We start from the raw sequence: 25,648 nt of genomic DNA, 5'->3' as shown, positions 1-25,648 counted from the left end.
AGTTGCTCAGTTGGTTAAGCATCTGCCTTCAGCTCACGTCATGATCTCAGGATCCTGGGATTGATCCCCACATCAGGCTTCCTGCTCTCATGAGGAGTCTGCCTTTCTCTCTCCCTCTGCCCCTCCCCACTGCCATTCTCTCTCTCAAATGAATAAATAAAATCTTAAAAAAACCCCACAAAACTTCCTATGAGTACATTATTCTTCTATATTAAATATTTAACTACAGAACTATGTGAATCAGAGTGCCTTGAAATCAGTGTGAATTTCAGCTGTGAGAAATTTGCTTATTCCTATATCGACTTTTAAAAAGATGGATAAAAGCTTTGATAAAAAATTTTACAGCAAACTCTTCTGTTATATTATAAAAGACAGCTTAAAAACATATAGAACATATGTGGTTTTGATGACACTTGTAAGGATGCTTTCAAGTTAATACTTATCAATTTAAGCCCAATGGTAGAATACTTCTGAAAATAGTTTTGAACTGGACTGCCAGTCATTTCTCATCAACTAACATTTTTGAAAAGCTCTGCATCTGTAAGTTTCATGATTTTATGTGATCCTTGAGATCAAATAATTTGAGGTTATTATAAATAGACTAAATTACTAATTGAATCACTTCATTATCGTTAGAATGTAGAAATCCACCTTATAATCACATCTTTTTCTCTGGAGCTCCCTGATGACCTCACTAACTTTATTAAAATCCAATTTTGTAAAACAACATTTTCTCAAATTTTTCTACTTTAGCATTGGCTGCTGTCAAGAAAATTTTAGACAAAAGAGAAGATGTCACATTCTCCAAAAATTCATGAATCAGCATTAGGGTAGATAGTGATGATGACTGACACTATTTGCTGTTTTGGATTTTTTATTTTATTTTTTTTTATTTTCTAATTTTTTTAAATTAATTTTTTATTAACATATAATGTATTATTAGTCCCAGGAGTACAGGTGTTTTGGATTTTTTAAACAAGATTTTTGGATTCCAGTGGCAAACATGCTGAAGTTGGATCCATATCATGAAGAACACATTAACTGATTTTGAAAAGTTTCTTTTGTCAGTGTACTAGCTATTCCTCTTGTTAAATTCTAATTACTTTTCATGTTCTTATGAATAGAGCCTTTATTTATATTCATGAAAAAATATTTATTTGGGGATTTAGTGACCACTGACCAATAATTTACTTATTGATGGTAATTTATCCACAAAATACCTTTGTCTTTTCTGTAATTTTTTTTTCAAGTGACAGGAGTCATTTTTTGCATTTTATCTGCAGTAATTAATTTCTTCTAGATGGTGCTTTATCTATAGTTGGATCTTTTTGCCTGGGAGATATTTTATAAACTGATGAAACATTATCTGCAGATGGGAAAGTCTGATTCCTTATATCTGGTATAGTTTAATTTGAACCTCCAAATATACCTTTAACAGTGAACTAATCAGTTTCATAGCTGTGTTTTAGAATTCATTGGAGTGTTACCTCAATTTTCTAACTATTTTGGTGAAAATACCCTCCAAAAACTTAACAGGAAACATCCAAGGGCATTTGTTGGTGGTTGCTTAAGTGCTAACTAGTTACTTTGTACACTTTTTGTCTCTTTATTCTAATGACACACAGGTGATACTAATACCCTTCTCATACCAAAATGCTTATGAAAAGCATTCATTAAAACTTTCTCTTACCCAGTTCTCTATTGGGCTTTCTTTTGCTCTTAAAATTTTGCTCAATTTTATAAAAATCATCATATAGAGCAGTATGTTATGCTTTTAAAACCATTTTATTTCCTAAGGAAAGTAAGCATGGTTATATCAGGTATAAAAACTTCAGTGCTCATCCTGGTGAGGTGGTGAGGAAGATTTGGAAATATTGGTGTTAGTTCGAGAAAACACCTTTGACAGAGCTGAAGATACCTTTGCCAGCATTTTAGATCCTTGTTTGGAAATACTAGGCTTGAGAGTTTCTGTGGATAAAGCAAAAAAGTAATATGGATATTTATTAGACATTCTAATTGAGAGAAGGTATATTACAGAATTGATGATTTAGAATTCAGAAAGAGACATTTATACAATACTTTATGGGATTAAAAAAAATAATAAAACAGGGACACCTGGGTGGCTCAGTGGGTTAAGTCTCTGCCTTTGGCTCAGGTCGTGATCTCAGGGTCCTGGGATCGAGTCCCACATCGGGCTCTCTGCTTGGCAGGGAGCCTGCTTCCTCCTCTCTCTCTCTGCCTTACCTCTCTGCCTTGCCTCTCTGCCTACTTGTGATCTCTGTCAAATACATAAATAAAATCTTAAAAAACAAACAAACAAACAAAAAACATTCACAAAGACTCTTTTGATTTGGCCCTGCTAACAGTCTTCAGGGAAATAGGAAGGAAATAGGAAATAGGAAATTCTCCTTTTTTGAATATTGAGTCTTGGCAAGGTCAAATACCTAACATAAGGTCATATGAGTGGAAAATGGCCACACTGGTAATAGGATCCAGCTTTCTGACTCTATGTAGCATGTTACACCTACTGTATTCTGATGCTTCTTTAGTCAGGTATGTAAAGAATGTCTTTCTTTATCTAGCAGAACACTCTTAGAAAATGCCTGATGAGCTAAACTTACATGGGAAAGTAACTTTCAACTCTGTGCAGTAAGAGTATCCATTTCAGAGTGCTTATGTGCAAGTACAAGTGCATTAAAATTGGTATAATTTCTCACCTCCTTTGGGTGAATTTTCAGTTAGCTAACTAAGTGATTTTTTTGTTATGTGAGGTAACACTGTATAGATAATAAAATACTTTTCATTTAGATTCACTTTTCTACATGACTTATTCAACACATGGGTCTTAAAGAATATCACATTTTAATTATCACAAAATGACATTTTTACATGTAGACATGTAAAGACAAAAGTGAACATTTATGTACTTTTTTGAAACTATATGACGGGGCATAAAAACACACATGACAGTAAAAACCAATATTTTCTTAATTCTAATGCCTGCCGAAGTTCATGACTGTACCTCTTGCAGTTACATAGAGATGTCTTTTTTGCAAGATAATATTCTATGATTAAAGCTAAGATAGCCTATAGTAAATTTAACTATGAAGAACAAAAAAGCATATTTAGGTTTTTAACTACAGAATTATTAATTATAATAATAATAATATACATAACGTACATAATATACAAATTATATACATAATATACAATAATAATCATAATAAAACTATTATTTTAAAAAATAACCTAAGAATTTAAAAGGAAACAGCCAAAATCTGCAGTGGATAAGACACAAAAGCATGGATGAAAGAGAAAGATGTACATTCTGAAAAGGTAAGATAAATTTTTTACTAACATGATTGAGACATTGTTGCAAGACTTTTGAAATTCTCATTGGATTAGTTAAGGAGCTTCCATTCTCAAAAATTGGTGTTCTTATTAAAAATTCAGATTCCTGGGCACCATTACTCAGAGATATTAACTTGGGCAGTCTGAGAGGGCCCAGGAATTTGCATTGTTAAAAAATATACTGGATGATTCTAATGCAGAGCAGTTCCTGGAAACACATTGAGGATACTGCCTCAAATATGCATCCATTCTAGATTCCTTGTATCTTGTTCAAGACCAATGGTGGCTAGTATCATAGGTTAATAACATACATGAAGCTCATCCCTACAGAGAGTAGTGAAGCCTGTGTTTGTCCTTTAATAGTTCTTTTTGTAGCAAAACTATAGACTATCTTTGATCATTACCCAACATGGGGCTCATTCTGGGATGCAGTGGCAACAATATAGAACCACATTATGGAGGCAAGCAAAAATGGAGGATCAAAGTCAGAAGATCTGTTTTTGGGCCTTAAAAGCTCTTCATTTGTTGACTGTATAAACTCAGGTGATTATTACCTCCATTTTCTGTTTTGTAAATTAGGGCTTTATGATTGACAGAGGGAGAGTAGTATGGTATAGGGGATATATAGACAAGTTTAGTTTTGTCTACAAAACATTTCACAAAGCTTTGAATGATCTGATAAAATTTAAAAGTTGGGAATTTTCACATAAAACTTTCATCTCCAGCTTCTTTTGAAAAAGGCTCAGACTTGAACTGGAAAAGCAAGCAACAACCCAGTATGTCAATGATTGGATTATCATCTCCTCCTTTAGATGGGACACCCCATCTCCAGTGGATCCACACCCCTGCTCAACCTACTTCTCTTGTTTATAGTAACTATCTGGCTCCCGTGGTATTTGAGTATATAAATTATTGTCATATTGAATGTGCTTAAGCTTTGAAGTTGGGCAGATCTGTGTATGAATCCCAGCTCTGCAGCTTATTAGCTATGAGGTGATCTTGAGTAACCTACTCTTGCTTTCATCTTCAATGATTCTCACTTTCATCTTTAATAAAATAAAGATAACTGGTACCTAAAAAATGTTAGCTGCATTATTTGTTACTGTGGTTTGAGGTTAAAGTAAAGGAACTACATAATAAACATAATAAACTGAAAATGGCTATACACACATACACATATATAGTTAAGTATATTATTTCAATCTCATTACTCAATCTCAGGTGTCAGTACTAGAAGGGAGAAACCAGTCATTCCAGGAGGAATGCTAAAGTATAGCACATTTTGTACCTGAAATGAATTCTTTTGAGGAATATGCACTGTCAGTAATATTCTTGTTTCCTTCAAAGATGGTGATAAACTGCCAAGACAAAGCAAATTATATAGTTAGTGTGTTTTGGACACTACACACTAGAGATACCTAGAAATCCCCAAAAGATGTAGTACAACCACATAGATGCATAAATAGCATCTATGCTCTGAAGCCCTAGAATTATTCTCTGAGTCTTAGGCTCATAATTTTTGCCAATTAGGGCACCTAGGATTGACCCTTGTCATAGATGTGGGCCTTAGCCACCATTAAATGATGACCAGGCATCTTATGTCAAAAAAAAATACCGGCTCTGTCTGCCCCCTCACTCTTTTGGGTGGATTGAAATAACGAATTATAAATTCTTTTCTGATGCTAGAGATAATGGTAAGTAGGGAAGGAAAATGGATGTTCACTGTGTAACTCCAGTTTCCTGTTATGGAAATCTTAGGCATTTTGGGGTCTGGAGCAATGAAGTGGCTATGGGGACCTAGTCAGTTAGGGAACATGGCTCAGATACTAGTTTTACTCTGTAGGCCTACATCACCTCTTTGAATGTAGCAGCAGCAATCTTCTCAGAAATTTATAAAATAAACTGAGGTAGGTTGCTGGGCTTCACTGTAAATATTTTATAATACTAGTTATTAAATAAGGAAATCGATGAAGAGAAATGAATCAAGGCCTAAATATATGAAACATAAAATGTGTTATGCATAGATTATGTAAAGACCATCATATATTATAAAGATTTTATTTATTAATTTGACAGAGGGACACAGCAAGAGAGGGAATAGAAGCAGGGGGAGTGGGAGAGGGAGAAGTAGGCTTCCCGCTGAGCAGGGAGCCTGATGTGAGGCTCAATCCCAGGACTCTGGGATAATGACCTGAGCTGAAGGTAGACACTTAACAACTGAGCCACCAAGGCACCCCACGGCCATCAGATATTACAAGAGTTTTATCATAGTTCCTCTACGAGGACTTGAGGCAGCTTATTTATTAATATATTTCTGGATAGCTGAGGAATAAAGTGGAGCTGAGACTATGTAAAGCACTGATTCTCAGTATTGGCTTACAATAGATACATGTGGAGTTTTTTTTTTTTTTTATATGAATCCCTGGGTCCCACGTCTCTAATTGAATTTAAATTTCTGAGGATGAGGCATATATCGATATTTAAAAAAAAAAAATGTCCACTAGTGTGAGACTGACTTGAGAATCCCTAATCTAAAAGCAGAGGGCAGATGCCACCAAGTGTCTCAGATGAGTAAGTATATGTAAGTTCTGGTGGAAACATGAATCTTTGCATTAGTTTAAGAGTATATGCCATTTCTTTTTTGTTTTTTTTTTTTGACAGATCACAAGTAGGCAGAGAGGCAGGCAGAGAGAGACCTGAGGAGGAGGCAGGCTCCCTGCTGAGCAGAGAGCCCGATGCGGGACTCGATCCCAGGACCCTGAGACCATGACCTGAGCCGAAGGTAGAGGCCTTAACCACTGAGCCACCCAGACACCCCAGAATATATGCCATTTCTTGATGGAACACTGTTATTATCACTGCTTTAAGTTTCTTTCTGAAAATTCCAAAATCTTGGCTGCATTGCACTTGGCATCTCATGTCCTTTCCCTTAGAAGTTGTAGACATTGTCTTATTTCTTTACATGTTAAGTACTTTTGGATTCCATCTTGGGCATTTAAAATAATTCATGAGATTCCAAGAACTGTTAGTATCCTCTGGAGATGGTTGAGTTTTTTGTCTGTTTCTTCTTCTTCTTTTTTTTTTTTTGCTTAACTAGGTAACTAACCCACTGAGATTCAGACCACATATCCTACCCTGCCTTCTATAGCAGTGTTTCCAATGTAAATTCAATTTCCAAAGCCTCGGCAGTACTTTTCTTTTTAATCTCTGTGTATGCACCACTATTAAAGCTATAGTTCAAGTTCTCAAAGTCTTTTGTTTATACAAGTTCATGTCAGTTCCATACATGCACAGCACAGGAGAGACTTTTCAGCAGATTTTTAGGGGCTCCTTTTTTGATGATCCTCAAGAAAAAAATTTTTTTTAATATCTCTAACACTCATAAGTCCCCATTTCTGGTTCTATGGCCAAATGCTGTGACTACCCTCCCTGTGTGCTATCTCACACATCCCATAACTGCATCCCTGTCTAGGGTGAAATGACAAAAGACAGCAGAGAAAAAAGTAGATTTCCTTCTAATATTCTTCAGGTTACTGGAGACTTTTCCTATTCTGGTCAGAGGGAAGGATTTTCTGTGAGTTTTAAGTGCCTCAGCAACCTCTGCTGCCATTGCTGTGTAGCTTCATGTCTGAAACTTGCCTTGAGGCAGAACCAAGGGAGACGGGAAAAGTGGGAAAAAAGTGAGCTTCTTCTACTTCCCAGTCCACAGGAACTTGTTCCTAATTTTCATAGGAGAGCAATGGTTTCTCCTGAAGATTTATTCTGCCTATTCTTTCTAAGTAATTCCAGGATTTGAACTGCTCTGGATCTAACTAAACTAGAAGATTTGGGGGCAGGGGACAGCAGGAGACTCATAATGGTATTGGTGATTGAGTTTTTACTTCCTTCCTCAAACTCCAGCTATTATTTATTTTTCAGCATCCTCAGTATTTGTCCAGCGTTTTTAGTTGTAAAATTAGAGAGATGAGGTAGAATGTGCTTACTCCACCTTACTTTGAACGGGGTTGGATATACCAATTTCAACCATGTTTCACCATGGAAAAAGCTGCAGGTGAGAGAGGAAGGGCAAAGAGTCAAAAGGGTCCAGCTTAGTCAGGGATTTAGCCTGGCACAAGGAATAGTTTGTAATCAGCTTGTCAGTCCAGAGATTCTCTCTCTGTTATTTCCAAATGATTTCACTTGGAAAATATGGTCTAAATGAAGCCCGAGGTTGTCAAATAGATGTTTATATTCATAAATGAGCATTAGGTTGAATGAGGAACTAGCCCAGCATCTTCGGGATTGGGACATGAGTAAGAATTGTAAGATTTGGTTCTGAAAACTACTCTATTGGAAATTTCTAAAAAGGGTTAAGGAAGAGGAAATTTCCTGAGTTTATGGTGGAGAGTAGCTGGGCCTTTTGGAAAGCTGCCTTTAAACAATCAGTCTTCTGGAACACAGAAAAATAGATGGAATCTGCACGACGAATTTTCTGCAAGCCCATTTCCTCTGTTTTTGAAGCTTCTATTCCCTCCCTGCTTCCTCCAAGTTCCTCATTTGGAGTTTACCTGCCCTAGACAGGATGGAGTGACTGTAGGGTTTTCTTCAGAGACTGCAGTAGCAGAGTTTAGAAACGGAATTGTACATAGGTGCTAGGGAAGAACAGTGGCCTATTCTGTGCACATATGCAGGAATAATTTAATTGTAAGGTGAGAATTTTGATTAGGGGATTTTTCCAGTACCATGCACGGGTTTCAGTCAGAGGGAGATACCTGAGCAAGAAGAAACTGTGCATAGGGGTACTCTTCCTGATGTTCCTCAGATTGTACCACCCAAGCCCAGATTTGACCTTGAAAACTGAGCTATATTCAACTGGACCCCATGTATACCATTTATAGTTTACTGAAAAATATTTACCTTGACACTGTTGGAACTCTCTGGTCTTTGCTCTTGAGAATTTCCTGTTGGGAAGGGGAAAAAAAAAGGAAAAACAGTATTTTTTTTGGAGGCATGAATAGTACTGAGACAAACCTGGTCTTATTATTTTTCACCAGAAAGTTCCAGGATTTAGGCAGGTAGAAAAAATTATTATTACTTTCAGTGTATAGACAGTGAGAATAACATGGAAATAGGTAAGATCCCTGGAATTCTGGGGCATGTCTCAGATCTTCCTTTCAGAATTATGAAAGATGAAATATGATTTGGTAGGAGAGGCAGACTCCATAACTTCAGAGCCACATATGCATGCACAACTACTCAATCTCTATAGGCTCATTTGTTTACATGTAAAATGAGAGATTACCTCATAGATGATTCCAAGGGGCCTTCCAGCTCTTAACAGTCTTTGATTCTACATAGCTAATTAACAGCAGATAATTGGCACTAACAGGAAAATGCTGGTCTTATGAAATAATTTGAGTGAGAACCAGGAGAATTTTGAAGCAATACAAAGAGGAAATCTGGAGGAATTGCTGCAGAACCAAAAATTGCCCAAGTTCCAGGAGAGGTTAGTAAGCCTATAAAACAAATTTAGCCTAAGGAGTTAGAAATGATGAGAAAATTTTTACAATGACTGTCTACTAGGGAGGCAGAAAATCTGAATCTGAGACTTAGCTTCATTTCTTAGAGCTGTATGAACATTGGCAAATTGAATCTAACTTATTTGACTCTGTTTCCTCATTATGTAGAATGTGAATGAGACGGTCTTCCCTGGCTTTCTCACAAAAGGATGCAATGAGATATCTTATATAAAAACATTGTGCATTTTATAGAAATGTAATCATCAGGGGCCAATATGTGGTCATTCTCTGCATTATTCTTTGGATCATTGTAGGTTTTGGGGAAAAAAGTTGTAGTAGAACTTCAATTAACTCAGATATGAGAGGGACTGATGATTGCACTTATCTGACAGTATTGGTAAAATTTTATTGTTGGTTGATAATCTTTTTAAACTGCCTGATTCTATATTGCACATAATTGAACTAACTGACTTTTGCTTTTAAATGACTGAGGGTATTGGGTTTACTTGCAGGGCTGTCATTCCAAATGCTAGGTTTTTAAGTTTCTAGGCTACATGACTGTCAACTTCCCAGGATATACTAGCAGTTTGTTTTGATGAAAAGTCAAAGAAAAAACCCCTGATATTTGAGGGTCTCAGGTATTCAGATTTATTTTATTGTATATCTAAATGAAACAAAGAATCTAATTTTCTAGTCCTAATTTCTCCATTAAACTCCAATCTTAACTATCCTATTTCTTATGTGATACCTCAACTTGAATATCTAATGGGTACCTCAAGCTCAGCATAACCAAACAGAATCTGTGTGCCCCTCAATCATTAGTCCCATTGTCCCTCTTATTTTACTAAATGCTCCTCCTATTATATTGCCTATTTTAGGTTCTTGGGAATACAGCTGTAATCTTCATGGACCTCACATTCTAGAAGGAGAGAGTGAAAAAACAATTAATGGTCTGTCAGATAATTATAAGTGCCAGTGAGAAAAATAAGCACAGATGCAGAATAGTTAGTGCCATGGTGGGAAGGAGGCTACAGTGTCAGAGTATGGTCAAAGAAGACATCACTGAGAAGGTGAAATTTGAGCAAAGACCTGAAGGTGAGGGACTAGCAATACAGATGTAGGGAGAGGAGTTCTTACACAAGGAGCCGCAAGAGCAAAGGCCCTCAATGCCTGGAATGTTTAAGGAACAGCAAGGCCCATGAGGCTGGAGCAGAGAGCCAGAAAGAGAGAGAGATTGAGGAAGTTAGGTAAAGTGGGCGAGGTGATGTACAGATGAAGTAGGGTTCTGCAAGCTATTGTGGTTTCTTTGGCTTTTGTCCCAGATGAGATGGGGAATACCTATCAATATCTGGAATTATCTTGTTTATGTCGTTACCCTTTGATGCCCACCCCAGGTTACAGTGTAAATTCTGAGATTAAGGACTTTGTCAGTGTTGTGGGATTCTGGAACACAAAGGAAATGCTCAGTAAATATTTGAATGAATGAATGAATAAGGATTGAACTGGGCAAGTGAAATATTACTGAAGGATGTAAAAATTAAGCATGATCATTGCATAAAATTGGAAAAGAAAACAACAATAACAACAATACTGGTTTTATGGTCAGGATACTTAGGATCCAGAGTTGGCTCTGCCTCAGACTCAGAGTAACCTTGGCAGAACTGCTTCATCATTCTTAGCTTGTGTTTCCTCACGAAAACATAAAGGGGTTTGTATAGAATGGTTTTTGTCTCCCTCTAGTAGCCTGTGATTCCATACTACCAGTATGATCAGTGATTATTGTGATATCTTCTGATTATGGTGTGTTTATGGGATTCTGGCATATTTATTGCTATTCTAGGAATCATCTTAATTAAAATAATTTCACTTCCAAGTTGAGACAATTTGTTTTTAAAGTAATTCCTTGAGTGGGTTGTGTGTCTGAAATAGCCAAGGGTAAACCTGTGGTTTGAGGCTTAAAGCCACTTTACAGTGAACATGACACTCTACCTCTTGTACATATGGTCATTGTTGGAACCACATTGATCCTCTGAGGTTTCAAGAAATAGAGAACCAAAAAGTTCTTAAATGTCCTAAAGAGTAGGTACTATTTTACAAATACTGAAGTCTATACTAGTCAGATATTAATGTGAGCAAACAAATTTAGGTCTAAAAACTCCCTCCCCCCCACACACTTTTTGTACATTTTTGTAGGACTAAAACAAAGGAAGGATAAGAAATTGTTAAATCCTAGTATAATGGGTTCTGGCTCAGATAAAAGCTATTGTATGGTGCATCCTTATTTTATAAATATTTTTCACAGGAGCATAGTAAATGTGAATTCATAACATCACACCATTTTCTTGATCAAAATTATTAATAAAATCTTGACAGCAATTCAGCAAAGGCAAACTAGTTGGTTCATTTTAACACCTGAGTGATATAGTACTAGATTATTTTCCAAAAAATAGGTAAATTCCCAGGGAAAAAAAAACAAAACTATCAACCTCAGGTCTGATAACTAAAAATATTATCAAAGCAGTAAGCAAACAAAAAGCAATAGCTGAAAAATTCATTAAAGCAGTAAAGCAGTCTTTCGAAAGCTTTCTAATTTAAAAAAAATAATAAATCCAACCTTGTAATAATTTGTCACTTGAATCTGAGGTAAAATCTTCAGTCTCACTAAAACAAAAGAAAGAGAACATTTCATTTTCTGTGTATTTATTGAATGAAGAAATTACTGGTTAAGCAAAAGAACAATTTGTCAGTTATTCTTTGTATGGAAGTAAACCTAGAATAATTTATCACTCAGTTCCAAAATCAAATGAAAATGATTTCTAAATTGACTTTTCATTTTTAATTTTGGTTAAATATACATAACATAAAATTTGCCACCTTAACCATTTTTAAGTTCTGTACTTGAGGACATTCTCATTGTTGTGCAGCCATCACCACTATCTATTCTCCAGAATTTTTCATCTTCCCCAACTGAGGGTAACTCCACATTACCCCCTCTCTTTCTCTGTTCCCAGGGACCACTATTTTACTTTGTGCTTCCATGATTTGACTACCTGAGGGTATCTCATATAAGTGGAATCATGTAGTATTTGTCCTTTTGGAACTGGCTTATTTCATTTAGTATAATGTCTTCAAGGTTCCTACGTGTAGCGTGTGTCACAATTTCCTTTTTAAGGCTTAATAATATTCTACTGAATGTATATATTACATTTTGCTTAACCATTCTCTTGAATGACTCAAATTGCTTCCGGGAATTAGCTGTTGTCAATAATGCTGCTTATGAATATGAGTGTATGAATATCTGAGTGACTATTTTCAAATCTTTTGGGTATATATCCAGAAGTGTAATTGCTAGATCATATGGTAACTCTATTTTTTGATAAACTGTCATACAGTTTCCATAGCAACTGCACCATTTTAAATACCCAACAGCAATGTACAAGGATTGCATTTCTTCATTTTCTTGCCAACATTTGTTATTTTCTGTTTCTGGTTGGTTTTGTTTTCTATTTTATTTTATTTTTTATTTATTTATTTTTTTAAAGATTTTATTTATTTATTTGTCAGAGAGAGAGAGAGAGCGAGCACAGGCAGACAGAGTGACAGACAGAGGCAGAGGGAGAAGCAGGCTCCCCACAGAACAAGGAGCCCGATGTGGGACTCGATCCCAGGACGCTGGGATCATGACCTGAGCTGAAGGCAGCTGCCCAACCAACTGAGCCACCCAGGCGTCCCTGTTTTCTATTTTAATAACAGCTATTCTGATGGGTGTGAAATAACATCTTATTGTGGTTTTGATTTGCACTTCCCTAATGATCAGTGATATTGAGTATCTTTTCATGTACTTATTGCCCATTTATATATCTTCTTTGAAGAAATACCTATTCAAGTCCTTTACTCAATTTTTAATCAGGTTTTTTGATTATTTTGATGTTACTGAGTTATGAGTTATTTATATATTCTGGGTAGTAATCCCTTATAGATATGTGATTTGCAAGTATTTTCTCCCATTCTTTTCACTCTGTCCTTTGAAGCCAAGTGGCCTTGGCATGTTTATCAAAAATCATTTGGCCATATATGGGAGATTTATTTATAGGCCTTTTATTTTATTTCATTTTTTATATATCTGTCTTTATGTCAGTACCATAGTGTTTTCATTACCATATCTTTGCAGTAAGTTTTAAAATCAGTAAGTCTAACTTTGTTCTTCCTTGTCAATGTTGTTTTGGTTATTAGGAGTCCCTTGAAAACCTATAAATTTTAGAATAAATTTTTTCTATTTCTGTAAAAAATGCTATCAAATGTAATTCTTATAAAAAATACTAATCTGTAGAATACTTTGTGTAATTATTGACATCTTAACAATAGTAAATCTTCTAATCCATGAATTTTTTAATTGCTTTTTAAATTTTTTGAATTTGAGTATAGTTGACATGCAATGTTACACTAGTTTCAGGTGTACAACCTAGTGATTTGACAAGTTTATGCATTATGCTGTGTTTACCATAAGTGTCACTACCATCTGACCTCATACAATGCTATTAGAATATCATTGATTATATTCCTTATGCTGTACCTTTTATTTCTGTGACTTAGTCATTCCATAACTGAAAGTGTATATTTCCCACTTATCTTTACTTCCTTCTCCTTTGGCAAGGATCAGTTTGTTCTCTGTATTATATTTATAGGTCTGATTCTGCTTTTTGTTCATTCATTTTTTTTAGATTCCACTTATGAGTAAAATCATATGGTATTTTTTCTTTCTCAGTCTTACTTCATGTAACATAATTTTCCCGTTAATTTTTGTCTCCTTCAATTTCCTTCAGGTATGTTGTGTAGTTTTTAGTTTTCTATTTTGGATTCTTTGTGGTCATTGTATAGAAATACAATTGATTTTTCTGTGTTGATTTTGTATCCAACAACTTCGAGAATTCATTTATTCTAAAATTTTTGTTTTTTGTGTGGCATCTTTAGGGAGTTACTACATACAAGATAATCTTATCTGTGAATAGAGGACATTATACTTCTTATCTTACAATTTAGGTGCCTTTTATTTTTGTTTAACTGCTCTGACCAGGACTTCCAGCATGTTGAATAGAAGTGGTAAGAGTGGGCAATTATTTCTGATCTTAGAGAAAAATCCTATAGGCTTTCACTCTGAGTACAATATTAGTTGTAGGTTTTCCATATATGGCTTTAATTATTTTGAGGTAATTTCTATTTTTAGTTTGTTGAGTTTTCTTATTTTGAAAAGATGTTGAGTGTTGTTAGATGGTTTTTCTGCATTAATTTAGATGAGAATGTGCATGTGTTTTCTTCATCTTGTTAATATGTTGTATTATATTTTTTAATATATTGAATCTCCCTTGTACTCCTGGGATAATCCCACCTGAGTCATGGAGTAAAATATTTCAATGGGCTGTTGAGTTCTGTTTGCCAGTAATTTGCTAAAGATTTTTCTATCAACATTCATCAGGGATATTAATCTGCAGTTTACTTGCAGTGCCTTTTCCTAGCTTTTGGTATCAAAGTAATGCTGGCTCATGAGTTTGTGGAGCTATTCCATCCTATCCAGTTTTTTTGGAAAGAGTTTGAGCAGGATTCATGTTAATTCTCCCTTAAACATTTGCTGGAATTCACCAGTGAAACCATCTGGTCCTGAAATTTTCTTTGTTAGGTGTTTGATTACTGATTCAGTCTCCTTAACCAGTTATAAGTCTGCTCAGATTTTCTATTTTTTTCATAATTCAATTTTGGTAGCCATGTGTTTCTGGGAATTTATCCATTTCATCTGAGTTATCCAAATTGTTGACATATAACTGATCATAGTACTTTCTTCTAATCCTTTCATTTCTGTAAAATCTGTTGTGATGTTTCTGTTTCTCATTTATAGTTTTAGTTTTTTGAATCTTCTCTTTTTTCCATAGACAATCTTACAATAATTTTGTCAATTTTGATGGTCTTTTTGAAGAACGAACTCTATGTTTCATTGGTTTTATCTATTATTTTTCTATTTTGTATATTGTTTATCTCTGCTTGTTATTATTTCCTTCCTTATACTAGTTTTGAGTTTGTTTTTCTTCTTTTAGTTATTTAAGGTATAAAGGTAAGTTGTTGTTATAAGATCTTTTTTTTAAGATTTTGTTTATTCATTTGACAGACAGAGATCACAAGTAGGCAGAGAGGTAGGCAGAGAGAGAGAGGGAAGGAGGTTCCCCACTGAGCAGAGAGCCCGATGCGGGGCTCGATTCCAGGACCCTGAGATCATGACCTGAGTCAAACGCAGAGGCTTTAACCCCCTGAGCCACCCAGGGGCCCCCAAGATCTTTACTAAGAATTTACAGCTATAAATTTCCCTCTTAGTACTATTTTCACTGCACCCCATAAGTTTAAGTATATTTTCATTTTCATTTGTCTCAGATATTTTCTGATTTCCTCTGTGATTTTTTCTTTGACCCATTGGTTGTTTAAGAATACATTAATTTTTACATATCTGTGAATTTTTTCAGTTTTTCTTCTGGAAAATATGTTGTATTACATATTCAAATTTTATTCCATTGTGATTGGAAAGGATGCTATGTATGAATTTAATATTTTAGAATTTTTGAACCCTTGTTTTGTGATCTACATATGGTCTCTCCTAGAGAATGTTCCATGTACACTTGAGAAAAATATTCTGCTGTTGTTGGGTGGAGTGTGTTCTGTATACGTTTGTTAGTTCCAATTGATCTATCATCTCGTTGAAGTCCTCCAGACATTCCATCTTGTTTCAATCTACTACCGAAAGTAGTTTATTGAAGACCTCTCTTACTGTTGGAGAGCTAGAGCTGTCTGTTTCTCTCTCCAACTTTGTTGGTGTTTGCTTCGTATATTTTGGAGCTTTCAAGTTTGTTCCATATGTGTTTATAATTGTTACGTCTTCTTGGTGAATGAACCCTTTTGTCATTATAATAATGTTCTTTGTCTCTTGTTTTTCACTCAGTCTCTCTTTTCCTTGATATCAGTATAGCTAACTCTGTTCTCTTTTGGTTTCTGTTTGCATAGGGTATCTTTTCCTATCCTTTCTCTTTCCACCTATGTGTGTCTTTCTATCTAAAGTGAGTCTCTTAAAGACAGTATATACAGATCTTTGAATTATGATGGGGTCACATCCTGATAAACCCATCCTGATAAATTGTCTGTTCTGGGGCTTTTTTTTGTTTGTTGGTTGGTTGCTTTTTATTGGTTTATTTTTTGTTTTCATTTTATTGCTTATTTTAAAAATCATTTTATTTTATTTCATCATGATAAGCGTACTCTTTAATCACCATCTCATATTTCTCACATTCCCACAGTCACCTCTCATCTGATAATCATCAGTTTTCGTACTCTATAGTTAAGAGTCTGTTTCTTGGTTTTTCTCTTTCTTTTTTCCCCACCTTTTGTCATTTATTTCTTAAATTCCAGATATGAGTAAGATAATATGATATTTGTCATTTTCTGGCTGACTTATTTCACTCAGCATTATACTCTTTAGCTCTACTCATGTTATTGCATGAGTCTTTCTTTTTCTTTTTTCTTTCTTTTCTCTCTCTCTTTCTTTTTTTTTTTTTTAAAGCTAGCTCTAGGATCAACATGGGGCTCAAACTCATGAACATGAGATCAAGTTTCATGCTCTAATGATTGAGCTAGCCAGGTGCCCCTGTTCATGTTACTGCAAATGGCAGGATTACTTTCAATTTTTATGTCTGAATAAATTTCCACTGTGTGTGTGTGTGTGTGTGTGTGAGAGAGAGAGAGAGAGAAAGAGAGAGAAAGAGATATCTCACCTATTTTTTATCCACCCTATTTTTTATCCACCTATTTTTTATCCACCCATCCACCAAGCACACTTGGTGTGCTTCCACAGTATGGCTACTATAAATAATGCTGCAATAAACATATGGGTGCATGTATCCCTTTGAATTAGTGTTTTTGTATTTTGGGGGTAAATACCCAGTAGTTCAATTCCTGGGTTGTAGAGTGGTTTTATTTTAATTTTTGATTAACCTACAAAAGTTTTTTCCACAATCGCTACACCAGTTTGCCTTCCCACTACAGTGCAAGAGAGTTCCTTTTTTCCCACAACCTCACATACACTTGTTTCTTGTATTTTTTTAATTTTATTTTAGCCATTCTAACAGCTATGAGGTGATATTCTCATTGAGGTTTTGATTTTCATCTCCCTGATGATAAGTAATGTTGAGCATCTTTCATGTGTCTGTTGGCCATCTGTATGTGTTCTTTGGAGAATATCTGTTCATGTCTTCTGCCCATTTTTAATTGAATTTTTGTGTTTTGAGTGTTGAGTTGTATCAATTCTTTATATATTTTGCATACTAACCCTTTATCAGATATGTCATTTGCAAATATCTTCTCTCATTCAGTAGGTTGCCTTTTAGTTTTGTTGGTTCTTTCCTTGGCTGTGCAGAAACCTTTTATTTTGATGTAGTCCCAGTAGTTTATTTTTGTTTTTATTACCCTTGCCTCAAGAGACACATCTAGAAAAATATTGCTATGGCTGATGTCAGAGAGATTACTGCCTGTGCTCTCTTGAAGGATTTTTTTGGTTTCAGGTCTTTAATCCACTTTGAGTTTATTTTTGTGTATGATGAAAGAAAGTGGTCCATCAAGTTTGTTTGTTTCTTTCTCTTTCTTTCCTCTCTTTTTCTCTTTTTTCTTTCCTCAGCTGTACAGTTTCCCCAGCACCATTTGTTAAAGACACTGTCTTTTTTCCCATTGGATAGTCATTCCTCCTTTGTTAAGGATAAATTGATTGTATAATTGTGGATTTATTTTTGGGTTTTCTGCTCTATCCCATTGATGTGTATATTTTTATGCCAGTATCATACTGTTTTAATTACCACCACTTTGTAATACAACTTGAAATTTGGAATTGTGAATCTCCAGTTCTTTTTTAAGATTACTTTGGCTATTTTAGATCTTTTGTGGTGCCATACAAATTTTAGGATTCTTTGTTCTAGTTCTGTTGAAAAAATGCTGTTGGTATTTTGATAGGGATTGCATTAAATTTGTAGATTGCTTTGGGTACTATAGATAATTTAACGTTTGTTCTTTCAACCCACAATCATGGAATGTTTTTCCATTTCTTTGCCTTATTTTGAATTTCTTTCATCAGTGTTTCACAGTACTCAGAGTACAGGTCTTTCACCTCTTTGGGTAAATTTATTCCTAGATATAGTATTGTTTTTGAGGCAGTTATAAATGGGATTGTTTTCTTTCTTTTCTTTTTTTTTTAATATTTTATTTATTCATTTGAGAGAGAGACAAAGAGAGCACAAGCAGGGGGAGAGGCAGAGGGAGAGGGAGAAGCAGACTCCCTGCTGAGCTGGAGCCCAATGTGGGGCTCAATCCCAGGAACTGGAGATCATGACCTGAGCAGAAGGCAGATGCTTAGCCATCTGAGCCACCCAGGCACCCCTGGGATTGTTTTCTTAATTTCATTTTCTGCTGTTTCATTGTTAGTGTTTAGGAATGCAACATATTTCTGTACATTGATTTTGTATCCTGCAACTTTACTGAATTCGTTTATCAATTCTAGTTGTTTTTTGGTGGAGCCTTGAGGGTTTACTATATGTATTATCATGTCATCTGCAATGAGAGTTTTACTTCTTTCTTACCAGTTTTGGATAGCTCTTATTTCTTTTTCTTGTCTAATAGCTATGGCTAGGAGTTCTAGTACATTATTGAATAGAAGTGATGGTGGTGGAAATACTTGGGTTGTTTCTGCCCTCAGTTTTTCACCATTGAGTATGATGTTTACTGTGGGATCTTCATATAAGGTCTTTATTATGCTGAGCTATGTTCCCTCTAGACCTACTTTGCAGAGGGTTTTTATCATGAATATATTTTGTACTCTGTCAAATGCTTTTTTTTTGCATCCATTGAAATGATTTTGTTGAATATTTTGCATCCATATTCATGAGAGATATCTTCCTGCAGTACTCTCTCTCTCTCTCTCTCTCTCTCTCTCTCTTTGTGTGTGTGTGTGTGTGTATGGTCTTTATCTGCTTTTAGTATCAGGGTTATACTGGCCTTATAGAATATACTGGGAATTTTTCCTTCCTTTTGTATTTTCTTGAAATAGTTTGAGAAGAACAGGTACTAACTCTTCTTTAAATGTTCAGTAGAATTTGCCTGTGAAGCTGTCTGGTCTTAGACTTTTATTTTTGGGTTGTTTTGTTTTTTAATTACTGATTCAATTTCATTGCTGGCAATTGCTCTGTTCAAATTTTTCTATTTCTGCCTGCTTTAGTTCTGGTAGGTTATATGTTTCTAATATTATGTTTCTTCTAAGTTGTCAAATTTGTTGGCATATAAGTTTCCATAATATTCTATTACCATTATTTGTATTTCTATGGTGTTGGTTGTTATTTATCCTCTTTCATTATTAATTTTATTTCTTTGGGTTCTCTCTCTCTCTCATTTTTGTTTTTTGTTTTTTCCTTGCTAGAGGTTTATGAATTTTGTTGATTTTTCCAAAGAACAATTTCCTGATTTCATTTGATTTTTTCTTTTTTTTTCTTTTTTTCAGTTTCTGTATCACTTATTTCTGCTCTACATTTTATTATTTCCTTCCTTCTGTTGTGCTCCAGGGTTTAGGTTTTGTTTGTTTGTTTGTTTTTTCAAACTCCTATAGGTGTAAGGTTAGGTTGTTTATTTGAGATTTTCCTTATTTCTTAAGGTAGGCCTGTGTTGCTACAAACTTCCCTCTTAGAACAACTTTGCTGCATGTCAGAGCTTTTGGACCATTGTGTTTTCATTTTCATTTGTTTCCCATTTCCATGTAATTTTTAATTTCTTCTTTAATTTCTTGATTGACCCATTCATTGTTTGATAGCATATTATTTAACCTTCATGTATTTGTGGTCTTTCTAGATTTTTTCTTGGGGTTGATTCGTAGTTTTGCAGTGGTGTCAGAGAAGATGCATGCTATTACTTCAATTTTTTTTTTTTAATTTGTTGAGGCTTGTTTTGTGGCCTAATGTGTCATCTATTCTGGAAAATATTCCATGTGCACTTGAAAAGAATGTATATTTTGCTGTATTGGAATGGAATACTCTGAGTATGTGTATTAAATCCATCTGGTCCAGTATGCTACTCAAAGCCACTGCTTCCTTGTTGATTTTTTGTTTGGATGATCTGTCCATCAATGTATGTGGGGTATTAAAAATCCCTTACTATTACTGTATTACTCTCAAGTATTTCTTTTATTTTCTTTTATGTTTATTATTAACAGTATTTTTCTTTTATGTTTTATGTATTTGGGTGCTTCCATATTGAATGCATAAATATTTACAATTGTAATATCATCTTGTTGGATTGCCCCCTTTATAATTATATAGTATCCTTCTTAGCCTCTTGTTACAGTCTTTGTTTTAAAGGCTTCTTTTTCAGATATAATTATTGCTACCCCAGCTTTTTTTTTTTTTTTTAATCATAAATGTTTCTCTATCCACTCACTTTCAATCTGCAGGTGTCTTTTTGTCTTGAGTGTCTGTAGGCAGCATATGAGTTTTTAATCCATTCTGACACCCTATGTCTTTTGATTGGAACATTTAGTCCAGTTACATTTAAAGTAATTATTGATAAGTATGTATTACCATTTTTTTACATGTTTCATGGTTGTTTCTATAGATTTTCTCTGATCCTGGAGTGTCTGGGTGGCTCAGTTGGTTAAGCATCTGTCTTCAACTCAGGTCATGATCCCAGGGTCCTGGGTCTGAGTCCTGCCTTGGGCTCTCTGCTCAACTGGGAGCCTGCTTCTTCCTCTCTCTCTGCCTGCTGGTCCCCCTGCTTGAGCTGTCAAATAAATAAATAAAATCTTTAAAAAAAAAACCCAGATTGTCTCTGATCCTTACTTTTTTTTGCTTTCTTTCATGGTTTGTTGGCTTTCTTTAGTGATGTACTTGGATCCCCTTCTCTTTATTCTTTACATGTCTATTACTGGCTTTTGATTTATGGTTATCATTAGTTTTACATATAACATCTTATATAAAGAGCAGTGTATACTAAGTTGATGTTTGCTTAGGTTTAAATCCATTTTTTTATTCCTCTCCCTCCCATGTTTTTGGAATATGGTGTTATATTTTACATTTTTTTTAAATGAATCCTTTGATTGTATAGAAATATTTATTGTTACTGCTTTTGTGTTTTTTTACTTTTCCTACTACTTTATAGTCTTCCTTTCCACTCACAGAGTACTTTTTAATATTTCTTGTAGGGCTGGTTTAGCAGTCATGTCTTCCTTCAGTTTTTGTTTGAGAAACTCTCTTTGTTTGAGAAATTTCTTCTTCTGTTCTGAATGATAGTCTTGCTGGAAAAGTATTCTTGGCTGCAGATATTTTCTTTTCAGCATTCTGAATATATCATGCCACTTTCTTTTGGCTTGCAAGTTCCTGCTAAAAAGTCCACTGATAGCCTAATGGGGGTTTCCCCTTGTATGTAACTGTCTTTTTTTCTCTTGCTACTTTTAAAGTATTTTATCACAACCTTTGCCATTTTAATTAGTAAGTGTCTTGGTGTGGACCTCCTTAGGTTGTACTTTTGAGGGGATCTCTGTGACTCTTGGATCTGGATATTTGTTTCTTTCCCCAAATTAGGGAAGTTTTCAGCTATTATTCCTTCAAATATCTTTTTCTGCTGCCTTATCTCTCTCCTTCTTCTGAGAGCCCTAGAATGTGGATGTTATTATGCTTGATGGAGTCACTGAGTTCCCTAAGACTATTCTCAATTTGCATATTTTTTCCTCTCCTTTTGTCAACTAGATTACTTTCTATTCTCTGTCTTCTAGGTCATTAATCTGTTCCTCTGTTTCACCTAGCCTGCTACTTATTCCATCAAGTGTATTTTTAACTTTATTGTGTGCTTTTTTTTAAGATTGTATTTATTTATTTGACAGAGAGAGAGAGAGAGAGATCACAAATAGGCAGAGGCAGGCAGAGAGAGAGAGGAGGAAGCAGGCTCCCTGCTGAGCAGAGAGCATGCTGCAGGGCTTGATCCCAGGACCCTGGGATCATGACCTGAGCTGAAGGCAGAGGCTTAACCCACTGAGCCACTCAGGGACCCCCATTTATTGTGTTCTTGATCTCTGATTGGTTCTTTTTGTATCTCTGTAATAAATATCGTACTGATGTCTGCCACTTTTTTTTTTTTTTTGAGAGAGAGAGAACAAGTGAGAGAAGGGGGTGGGTAGAGGGAGAGAGAGAATCTTAAGCAGACTCCACACTGAGCATGGAGTCTGACACAGAACTTGGTCTCATGACCCTGAGATCATGATCTGAGTTGAAATCAAGAATCAGATGCCCAATTGAATGAGCCACCCAGGTGTCCCCAGTGTCCACAGGGTTTTTTTTTTTTTTTTTTTTTTTGTAGTCCAGTGAGTATCTTTGTCATCATTACTTTAAATTCTCTATCAGGCATATTATTTGTTTCCATTTAACTTTGGTTTCTTGCCATGGTTTGGTCCTATTCTTTCATTTGGCAGATGTTTTTCTGTCTCCTCATTTTGTGTGACTTTTTGTGTCTGTTTCTATGTGTTAGGAAAAGTTAGCTACTCACTTGCTCTTAGTGATAATAGCCTTATGAAGAAGATGTCCTGTAGTGCCTTGCAGCACAGTATTTCCTGTTCCCCGGGGCCTGGCACTTCAGGGAGTATTTCTTACGTGTGTTGTGTGTGCTCTGCAGTCTCTGTGGTCTCTTTTTTCTTTAGTCCAATTGTTTGCAGAGGCTATCTTTGCCTATTGTGGACAGCAAGGTGCAGTGGTCTGCTTGCAAAATAAGACCTGCCTCTGCTCCTGCTGGAACTGAGGTCCTGCAAAATACTCAGGGGTCAGGTGATGTGGTGTTGACAGAGTTTGAGCTGGTCTTCTGGGGGAGGGGCCTGCAGTACCAGTACTGAGATGGGCACGACTGAGAAGGGTAGACCTGCTGAAGTATGTGTGTGTGTAGGGGGAAGGTAAGGAGTGCTGGTGCTGCACTCAATCCCACAGGTGGCCATTGTTTATGCTGGGGATGAAGGAAGGGAAATGGTACCTGCTGGCTCCTTTGCTCCTGGAGGGGCCTCCCCATGATCCCTGTCTCTCTGGGCTGTACACTGATATGAACAGAGCAGTCTCCCTCCTGTCTGCCCCCCCCCCTGCATTTTTCAAACTGCTGGTTCTATGCTGTATCTGCATGGGCTGTTTGTCATGCTATCTTTTTAAGGGCAGGGACTCCACTTCTTAACACCTCTGGGTTCTACCACAGCCAAGCCTACTGATTTTTTAAAATAATAGACTTTAAGTCCTGCTGGTTTTAAGAACTCATGAAATTCAGCCCCTCTCACTTTCAAAGGCAAATATTATGTAGATTAAAGTTCCCTATTTGCGAGCTTCCCAGTGTTCAAAGTCTGTCTTTGACCTACTCTATGCCATTGGCTCCCTCCTTCCTGCAGAAGGCCATTGTCCATTTTGTTCCCAGACCCCTTCTTACCCTTCCTACCTTTTTTGATGTGGCCTCTTCTTTGCCTTTAGTTGTGGAGTTTCTTGTCCCAGTCTTCAGGTCATTTCCTGGGTTATTTACACTGGCATGGATGTTAGCTAGTTGTATCCAGGGGACAAGGTGAGATTTGGGTCCTCCTTCTGCCAACTTCCCAGCCAAACTTCAAGGACTCCCTTTTGTCAGATCTTCTTTTAAATTTTTTATTTCCCAAGAATGCTTCCCATTATGCTTTTTTTCAGGGCCTTCAATATTCATTGTATTCTTTTGCCAGTAATCTCTTGCTCTCAGGTGCATCTTGTAGTCCTCTGTGATTTTCATGCACTGTGGGACCCATCAGCTGCCTTCTGTGATTTCCAGGCATAGTTCCAAACTATGCCACTGTCTCAGTCTATTTAGGTGAAACAGAAACATTCCCTCAGCCAGCCCACAGCTAGCAGGACAAAGCAAACAAGTTCCAGTCTGCTTTTTCCATCCCAAGGGAGGGAACTGGGAATTGGCCCATTTCTTCCCAACTGTGTCTTGTCATGTTGCAGAGGGAATTGTGCAAAGGCAAGCAAAAATCTGGGATTTCCTACCATTTTGAATGTGGCTTTACCTTGACTACACATTCACTCGATTACTGCAAATATTTGACTGTTTTTCGGAGCTCATATAAGGTTATTTTATCATCCTATAGTTTTTGTTTGTTTGTTTCCCTGAGGAGACAAGCGCCTGTAGTTTCCTGGTCTGCCATCTTGTTCCAAATTGACTTTTATTTGATATCATCTATGCCCTCTGTCTTCATCATTGATATAAACAATAGAGAGGTGCTCACATTAATAATGTATTTTTAAATAACCATTATGCAGGAAAGAGAGGCAAAAGAGAGGCAACCAAAGAGAGGTATCCCCAAAATAATGTCAGAGTCAGCGTCAAAAAGAAACAACTCCTTCATGCTATGTGAAAAGAAATGTAACCAGACAAATTTTTCTCTTTATACCCATTCCTTCTCCTATAATTGAAAATGTTACCTCTTCTGGGTTATGAATATATGAATATAAGAATATTCATAAACTTAACAATTTTAAACAACTTTTAACTCTCCTATAGTTATTAGATTTCAAGTCTACATTATACTTTATTGTCACTGTCCTCTGTAATTGCCACACACTCCCGACTTTGTTCCTATAGTTGTCCAAACCTGAATTATCTTCTTATATAAATGCTCTCTATACTTAGAGGCCCATATCAAACTCTGTTGTTTTCCAGACTTCATCTCTGAATGCTCTACCTTACAATGCCCCTTTCATCTTTGAATTCTTCTTACAGGCATTTATATACACTGGAACATTTAGCTACTGAAGAAGGTTGAGCAGGAACTCCTTGGGGTGATAGTGCAGATATCATTGTGCCTATCTCCCAGGTTAAAAATCAAAACCAAAACCAAATACACTAGCAAATTCTTGATCCAAGACACTGCTATACTACAAAGATGTAGAAACCAGGTAACTGAAAATGAGGGATCAGGTAGAAAGGGGACTGCCTCAGGAATTCTCCACAGTGAGAAGGTGAGGGAGGGAAGAATAAGGAGTAAGGTAAAAGTCCAAGGCTGAATACTTGCCCAACCATAGTTTTACCAGGGACCCTATTCTTCCCATAAGTATTATTTTCATCTCAGATTTCTATTTTTGTATTGCTTTAATTTCATATACCTGGTAGATGAAATCAGATCTTCTTGGTTGTATGAAGATGAACTCATGATTCTATGTATGAAGTAATGTGTTGGTTCAGTACTAGGATTCCTTTTTTCTTTCTGGAGAAGTGAAAAACATATGTTACATAAAGTCGAGTTTGACATGTACTTTCTCACCTTATTGGCATACTTTGCACTCGAATCTACACTATAATAAAAAAAATTCTAGAGATTACTTAAAAGATGAATCTCTTAATTCTAATGAAAAGGTCTCTTTCAAAAAAAATTTTTTTGGGAAATGACTCAGTGCTGACGATCTATATTTTATATTGGAGTTTGAAGTTTTTAATATAAATTTAAACAGTATTTGAAGAATATAGTTTTCCATTTCTGCACTTTACAAATATTTTAAATCTTATTTTACTGAGTACAAAAAGAAAAGAACAGAGACATAACTCTGGTCAATTCGGAAGTTTTTCAAGTCAACCATCTTAATATGTACTCTGTTTGTTGGGAAGTCATGTGATTTCATGGCCATATTTTTTATGAGAATATCTTTATTGTGATATTTCTTAAAATCCCAAAAGCTACTATTATTGGGATTATTGTT

At 35.7% G+C, this 25,648-nt stretch overlaps 1 protein-coding gene across 1 annotated transcript in view; it reads right to left on the bottom strand.

The window, feature by feature from the left end:
* Window positions 1-1,775: 1,775 nt before the first annotated feature.
* The window catches only part of FSIP2 (fibrous sheath interacting protein 2), a 91,871-nt gene continuing 67,998 nt past the window's right edge, over window positions 1,776-25,648 (bottom strand). The window contains 5 exon segments of the mRNA XM_047722674.1: window positions 1,776-1,968; window positions 4,640-4,709; window positions 8,248-8,291; window positions 11,464-11,510; window positions 25,058-25,158. Of these exon segments, the coding sequence (XP_047578630.1) occupies window positions 1,832-1,968; window positions 4,640-4,709; window positions 8,248-8,291; window positions 11,464-11,510; window positions 25,058-25,158 (399 nt within the window). The 3' untranslated portion in view covers window positions 1,776-1,831.

This window comes from Lutra lutra, chromosome 3 (genome assembly GCF_902655055.1).
Source record: "Lutra lutra chromosome 3, mLutLut1.2, whole genome shotgun sequence".
Lineage (NCBI taxonomy): Eukaryota > Metazoa > Chordata > Mammalia > Carnivora > Mustelidae > Lutra > Lutra lutra.
The sequence above is the reverse complement of the archived record's forward strand: the minus strand, read 5'-3'. Positions and strand labels throughout refer to the sequence as shown.